Consider the following 8,366-nt stretch of genomic DNA (forward strand, 5'->3'; position numbering starts at 1 on the left):
TGTTAGTGGTGGTGTGGTGTGGTGGTGGTGTGTGTGGTGGTGTGGTGTGGTGTGTGGTGGTGGTGCTGTGGTGGTGTGGTGGTGTGTGGTGGTGGTGCTGTGTTATTGGTGGTGTGGTGTGGTGGTGGGGTGTGGTGGTGATGCTGTGTTATTGGTGGTGGTGTGGTGTTGTGGTAGGTGTGGTGATATGCTGTGGCGGTGTGTTATTGTGGTAGCGAAGGCGATTGTGGTCGAGCTGATGATGGTGATAAAGCAAATGCCAGGCACAAACACCAAGTTAGTAGTCACAAGGCATGAATCACCAAGGACCACGCACCATCACGTACCATTCACAAGCTATGAATCACCAAGGACCACGCACCATCACGTACCATTCACAAGCTATGAATCACCAAGGACCACGCACCATCACGTACCATTCACAAGCTATGAATCACCAAGGACCACGCACCATCACGTACCATTCACAAGCTATGAATCACCAAGGACCACGCACCATCACGTACCATTCACAAGCCATGAATCACCAAGGACCACGCACCATCACGTACCATTCACAAGGCATGAATCACCAAGGACCACGCACCATCACGTACCAGTCACAAGCCATGAATCAAGGACCACGCACCATCACATTACCATTCACAAGCTATGAATCACCAAGGACCACGCACCATCACGTACCATTCACAAGGCATGAATCACCAAGGACCACGCACCATCACGTACCATTCACAAGCCATGAATCACCAAGGACCACACCATCGTACCATTCACAAGCTATGAATCAAGGACCACGCACCATCACGTACCAGTCACAAGCTATGAATCACCAAGGACCACGCACCATCACGTACCATTCACAAGGCATGAATCACCAAGGACCACGCACCATCACGTACCATTCACAAGGCATGAATCACCAAGGACCACGCACCATCACGTACCATTCACAAGCCATGAATCACCAAGGACCACGCACCATCACGTACCATTCACAAGGCATGAATCACCAAGGACCACGCACCATCACGTACCATTCACAAGCCATGAATCACCAAGGACCACGCACCATCACGTACCATTCACAAGCTATGAATCACCAAGGACCACGCACCATCACGTACCAGTCACAAGCTATGAATCACCAAGGACCACGCACCATCACGTACCATTCACAAGCTATGAATCACCAAGGACCACGCACCATCACGTACCAATCACAAGCCATGAATCACCAAGGACCACGCACCACCACGTACCAGCCATGGAGCATAAGACGCGCCCAGTCTTAAAAAAATGTATTCTCATGAATCAGTAATATTTCAGATGTCTAAACTACCTCCCAATTTAACAGTAATAATGAAGATGCTACAGACATTCCTCTTACTCGTTATTTAATGTGGAAAATCTTTTGAATTAATCTAACTTAACCAAGTCTAACATAACCTGTGCTGTCCTAAACTAACCTGACTTAACCTAACCTAACCTAACCTATTCTAACCTAAAAGAACCTCACCTATCCTGTTCTAAAGTAACCTAATCTGACTTAACCCAACTTGGCCTAACCTATCCTGACCTGACTGGACTTGACCTAACCCAAAAACCTATGTTTGTATATATCAGTTTCTTTTGTGTGTGTGTGTGTGTGTGTGTGTGTGTGTGTGTGTGTGTGTGTGTGTGTGTGTGTACACTTAAGATCAACTACAGGATAATCTAATAAGGTCTTCTTGCTGATACGAAGCGAAGAGTTTTTATTTTCTTAAGTTATTACGCTAAAAGGCACATCTCTCTATCTTTATTTTCATCTATATATTTGTGTGGAAAATAACTTCAGGAGACATATATATCTTTTAGAGTGAAGGAGGGAGAAAAACGGAGACCCTTTAATTGAACTGGACTCAATCTATGTTCTAAGAGTAAAATATCTGTCATACTGAATATCCCATATATTTGTTGGACGATATTATAAAGAAGAAAGAAGCAGGTGAAGAAGGAAAACAGATCAACAATAAGAAACAAAGAAAGATGAAAGAAGAAGAAACTGAAGAAAAAACAACAAGAACAAACAACGAAGAAGAACAGCAGCAATAACAACAACAAACGCGAAGACAGAAGAAGAATAGAGAAAGAAGGAGAAGAAGGAAGAGATAAAGATAGGGATAGAGAAGTAAGGTATCCAGTGAACATGTTTTGGCTAGACCACTCAGTCAGCCTCTGGTGTGCGTGTGTGTGTGTCCGTCTGTCCGGTAAGAAGTCCCCCCCCAGAACCAGGTCTTGCCTATACTGTGTCTGTCTGGCTGGCTCTTATCTCTCGCCTGATACCGTAACAAGTGTCGAAGGGTCTAATTAGTTTAAATTCACTTATCCCAGCCTCGTCTCCCCCACCGTAACAAGCTGTTGATACAACCCTTAATTATCATAAAGTCAATCTATAGGTAAAAACACACACACACACACACACACACACCACAAAAAAGAAGAGGGTAACGAGTCCTCCTGAGCCCAGCGAAGAACATAGACTTCACTCTGAAGAAACAAACATATAAACGCCACAGTTACGCACTTTCTTGACAGCGGGAGGAGATTGTGAAACTTGCCTGCACGCTAAAAACTTAACCTTGACCTTATCGTTTTGATGTGGGCGTTGATGGAGGCTCGCAAGGACGACTTTATTGCTTACTCTGTCGCTCATAAATCCATCAAGCACAGTTTTGTTGATCAGGACTATACACATCCCAGATACCGCTCTAAATCCGGCCCGGCCTCCAGCCACGGTGTTCTGGTTACCAACAACAAACGCGGGATCCGTCCGAGGGGTTTATTTACGCTATGTCAGCAACGTCCGCTCACATGTAGCACAAGATGCTAGGTGTGATTATCAGCTGCAGTCGATCCCTCTAGTACCGCTAAGCACAGGGTCAGAATCCCCTGAAACATGATCAAATAGTGGTTTCAATACTAAAGCTCCTGATTGGCGGAATTTTGAAATAGAAAGATTGCTTTGTAATTAAATCAATTAAATAAAATTATATATAGCTCCAGCAGGACTCAGGCGCAGATTAAATCAATTATATACGACACTGCTGCAGCCATGGTCGTGTTACTACCATGGCAGGTCACAGACACCCCCAGGCAGCTGCTGCACTACACACACACACACACACACACACACACACACACACACACACACACACAAAGGCAGGTGGAGCCAGAAAAAGAGCAACGAGGAGACGAGAGAGCTTGAAGGAGGAGGGTGAGGCAGGCAGGCGGAGACCAGCTTGACGGCCGGGTCAGCATGGGCGTGGGAGTCAGCACCAGCACCGCCACCCTCCACACGTCCATTACTAAATTAGGTCACAGTGTGGTAGTGGCCGCCAGACTAGACGCCTCGGTATTAAAGTGAGAGAGAAAATTATTAATATAGATTCTGGAACTTAACTAATACCCAAATTTCTAATGATACGAAATATACGAATTGATATTAATTTTGGTATTTAACTCATATCAGATTTTCTAATGATACTAAATCTGATATTCAATTAATACATAATTTTCAAAGATTTTAATTCATGTTCCTCACCTTTCCATAGAAATCTATTGATTGAAGTAGAGAGATTCGGTTACTGAGCAACAAGAGAGCCAGGGAGGTGAAAGTGACTGATTTATTCACTGTGTTGATGAGCATTAAATTTAAGTCATCCTTGATCCATTCTCTTAGTGTTGTGTTAATGATGTTGTTACGAGTGAGCTAAACAAGCTGTCCACTCTTATCAGATTATAGTTCATTATTCTGATGAGGTCATAAACAGCCCAATAGGAGAGGGTGGTTACTTAAGAGTGTAAGCCAATAAGAGAAGAGATTACTAAGACTGTAGGCCAATTGGATGAAAGAATCACCAAGACTGTGTAGAGTCTAGATCAAAGGGATCATGGGTTTAGGAAGCTTGTAGACCAAAGAGAGAGAGAGAGAGAGAGAGAGAGAGAGAGAGAGAGAGAGAGAGAGTTGATTAACAAGCCTTTAATCCAATACAGTTGACGAGTTGATTACTAAACCTACTCCACGATAAAAAACACCAACCAGCTGATGTTCACATGTTTACAGTGTGATGTTTACATTAATCAGCTGTTTCTGTTAGCTTCACAGAAAAAAAAATTCCCTAAACATCTTGAAATTGAAAATGAAATTGAAACGAGTTTATTTGGCCAGAAAAGCACAAATACACAGTGAGTTACAAATAACACTATTGACACGGCTGAGTCTTTTGAGTATTAAAGTATTTTGTGATTTACCTTCAACTATGTACTGCAACGTTTTAATCATTGGTCAAAGGTGCTCCAGGCTGCGGGAATCTGAGGAGTGGAGAAGATGGTGGAGGAGAGGGTGGAGAAGATGGTGGAGAAGATGGTGGAGAAGATGGTGAAGGATGAAGGAGAAGGGGAGGGAGGTAGGGGGAGTAATAAGTGAAGGGAAGGACGGAAGAAGAGATGGTGGCAGAGAGAGAGAGAGAGAGAGAGAGAGGGGGTGGGTGACGGTGGCAGACAAGGGAGTCATAATCGTCACCAGAATGACACTAATAACCATAATCACACAGCATTAGACGCCTAACAATCTCCTCTACAACGTTCCTTTTAGGGAGACAGACAGACAGACAGACAGACAGACAGACAGACAAAGAAAGATAGATAGATAGCGGGAAGAAAATCAAAGTGAAGGGACAACAACTTACAATAACTTATTCGTCAACAAGATAATAATTACAAAAGAAGGGAATGAAGACGAAGAACAGACCGTACCTCGAATATTTAAGGAAGACTTGGTTGGCTGCCTGGGTGAACGCCAAACTACAGCGTCCATCACAATATGCCAGACGTGAATCGGTAATTAAAAATAACGGTGTTGTTGTGGGAGTGACTTATGCGGTAGTTATAACGTCCCATTGGGTAATTAAGAAGGGGAGGAGGTGAGGGAGGGGGTGAGAGAGGGAGAAGGGGAGAGAGAGGGAGGGGGAGGGTTACGGAGGGGGGAGAGGAGAGTCCCCAGGTTATTAGGTCATTAGTGTGCAGGTAAAACATTCACCGAAGGATTTTCTAGGACCGATTTTTTTTTCTCTTCAGATTTGGAGAGATTTGGGTTAGTTAAAGGGACATTATTCTGGTTTATGTCTGTGTGTTTGTCTATAAGTGTGTGTGTCTATGTGTTTGTCTATAAGTGTGTGTGTGTGTCTATGTGTTTGTCTATAAGTGTGTGTGTGTCTCTATGTGTTTGTCTATAAGTGTGTGTGTCTCTATGTGTTTGTCTATAAGTGTGTGTGTCTCTATGTGTTTGTCTATAAGTGTGTGTGTCTCATGTGTTCTATAAGTGTGTGTGTCTCTATGTGTTTGTCTATAAGTGTGTGTGTCTCTATGTGTTTGTCTATAAGTGTGTGTGTGTCTCTATGTGTTTGTCTATAAGTGTGTTTGTCTCTATGTGTTTGTCTATAAGTGTGTTTGTCTCTATGTGTTTGTCTATAAGTGTGTGTGTGTCTCTATGTGTTTGTCTATAAGTGTGTGTGTCTCTATGTGTTTGTCTATAAGTGTGTGTGTGTCTCTATGTGTTTGTCTATAAGTGTGTGTGTGTGTCTCTATATGTGTTTTGTCTATAAGTGTGTTTGTCTCTATGTGTTTGTCTAAGTGTGTTTGTCTCTATGTGTTTGTCTATAAGTGTGTGTGTGTCTCTATGTGGCAACCCATAAGTGTGTGTGTACTCTATGTGTTTGTCTATAAGTGTGTGTCTCTATGTGTTTGTCTATAAGTGTGTGTGTCTCTATGTGTTTGTCTATAAGTGTGTGTGTACTCTATGTGTTTGTCTACTAAGTGTGTGTGTCTCTGTGTTTGTCTATAAGTGTGTTTGTCTCCTGTATGTTTTGTCTATAAGTGTGTGTATGTCTCTATGTGTTTTGTCTATAAGTGTGTGTGTCTCTATATGTTTGTCTATAAGTCTTTATTGTGTCTCTATGTGTTTGTCTATAAGTGTGTGTGTGTCTCTATGTGTTTGTCTATAAATTATGTTTGTCTCATGTGTTTGTCCTATAAGTGTGTTTGTCTCTATGTGTTTTGTCTATAAGTGTGTGTGTGTCTCTATGTGTTTGTCTATAAGGGTAATGGCTTGTGTCTCTATATGTTTGTCCTATAAGTGTGTGTGTCTCTATGTGTTTATCTATAAGTGTGTGTGTCTCTATGTGTTTGTCTATAAGTGTGTGTGTGTCTCTATGTGTTTGTCTATAAGTGTGTGTGTGTCTCTATGTGTTTGTCTATAAGTGTGTGTGTCTCTATGTGTTTGTCTATAAGTGTGTGTGTCTCTATGTGTTTGTCTATAAGTGTGTGTGTCTCTATGTGTTTGTCTATAAGTGTGTGTGTGTCTCTATGTGTTTGTCTATAAGTGTGTGTGTCTCTATGTGTTTGTCTATAAGTGTGTTTGTTATATGCCTATTTCTATCTATATCCTTGCCTGTATATTTGTCTGCTGGATGTCTGTCTGTTTATGTCTAATGTCTGTCAGCTTGTCTGCCCGTCATCCCGTCTGTCTCTCTGACTTTATACCTATTATCATTTTTATCACACGTATTTTAATATTATTATTATTATTATTATTATTATTATTATTATTATTATTATTATTATTATTATTATGGAGGAGGGGAGGGTGGGGTGGGAGGGTGAGGGTGGTGGGTTGGGGACTGAGGACATCAAGTTTCTAAGAGTGACCAGAAGGTCACACCGAGCAACTCAGACGAGCAACATGACCTTTATATTCTTAACCTGTGACCTTGACCTGGGGAGGGGGGGGTTAACCTGGCAACTCGACAGGTAAATCAGGCATCGAGGGCATCGCCTGGCAACACACCTGAGCGATTTCATGACGTCAGAGAGTTTCACCCAACCTATCACATTTCTTTACTTAATGAATGATGATTTTATAGTCAGCCTCTGTTACATCTGTTGGATCACCTGAAAATTAGACACCCCACAGCTTATTGCACCTGTAATCACCCTAATGCCAGCTAGGGTAGGGTAGGGTAGGGTTGAGGAGGAAAGGGTAGGGTAGGGTAGGGTAGGGTAGGGTAGGGTAGGGTAGGGATGAGGAGGAAAGGGTAGGGAAGGGAACGGTAGGAGAGGGTAGGGTAGGGTTGGGGAGGGGACAGGAGGGTTAGTTAGGGAAAGGTAAGGGTAGGGTTGGGTACGGTAGGGTAGGATAGGGTAGGTTAAACTAAAGTAGGTTGGTTTAAAGTACGTTAAATTAGGTTAGCGTTAGTGGGGTTATTCTTAAGGTTAAAAATAAGCTGGGGTGTCTAATCTTTAGGTTATCTCTTCTCTCCAGTGATATCTAGCTGTGATAACATAAGAACATAAGAACATAAGGAGTTTGCAATAGGCCGGTTGGCCTGTGATTGGCAGCTCCTGTCGAGAGTTACTACCACTCTCTATCATCCATGAATCTATCTAGCCTCCTTTTGAAACTTTCCAGAGTTCCCGCACTTACTACAAAGTTGCTAAGCTTGTTCCACTCGTCCACCACCCAATTTGTGAACCAGTTTCTTCCTATCTCCCTCCTAAACCTAAACTTATCCAACTTGAATCCGTTGCTCCGAGTCCTATCCTGCTCGGATATTATAAGAACTTTATCCATATCCCCTTTATTGATTCCTTTCACCCACTTAAATACTTCTATCATATCTCCCCGCACTCTTCGCCTTTCTAGGGAATGCAAGTTAAGTTTCTTTAACCTATCCTGATATGGAAGGTTTCTAAGTCCCGGAATCATTTTTGTCATTCTTCGCTGCACCGACTCTAGTGAATTTATATCCATTCTATAATAAGGGCACCAGAACTGAACCGCATAATCGAGGTGTACTCTCATCTTCCACCCCCCCCCAAAAAAAATTATTGTTAATCACTCAATCACCTCCTCTGTGAACGTAGTTTTGTGTGTGTGTGTGTGTGTGTGTGTGTGTGTGTGTGTGTGTGTGTGCAGAGGAAACCTAACAACGGCAGCGAGTACAAGAGAGAGGTGAGGTGTTGGATGCAGTAGCAAGTCTGTGTTCTCTCTGTACTCTGGGCTCAGTCTGTGTTCTGCGGTCTGCCTATGCTGTCTGTCTGTCTATCTATCTGTCTGTCTGTCCGCTTGTGCTCCACACCAACACAACTTGAGGCCTGCTTCTGCTGCCACCGTCTCTGTCAATCTCTATGACAGATCAGCGGACAGTGAAAAGAATTATTTCTGGGGATAAAGTTAAGAGCATTGTGGGTTGTTTACTGTCGAAGGTGGAGGCTGCTTTACGAACCGGTCTGACGACACAAGGAGGAGGCCAAGCCATATCGCACAG

The 8,366-nt window shown here is 42.9% G+C and overlaps 1 protein-coding gene across 1 annotated transcript; it reads left to right on the forward strand.

Annotated features, from left to right (window-relative positions):
- Positions 1–293: 293 nt before the first annotated feature.
- LOC121877466 (cation channel sperm-associated protein 1-like) lies at positions 294–1,295 on the forward strand. Its single transcript, XM_042383232.1, has one exon. It carries the CDS (start codon positions 294–296, stop codon positions 1,293–1,295), a length of 1,002 nt encoding a protein of 333 aa, XP_042239166.1.
- The last annotated feature ends 7,071 nt before the right edge of the window (positions 1,296–8,366 follow it).

The sequence above is a fragment of the Homarus americanus genome, unplaced genomic scaffold (genome assembly GCF_018991925.1).
Source record: "Homarus americanus isolate GMGI-L3 unplaced genomic scaffold, GMGI_Hamer_2.0 scaffold367, whole genome shotgun sequence".
In the NCBI taxonomy this organism is placed as follows: Eukaryota; Metazoa; Arthropoda; class Malacostraca; order Decapoda; family Nephropidae; genus Homarus; species Homarus americanus.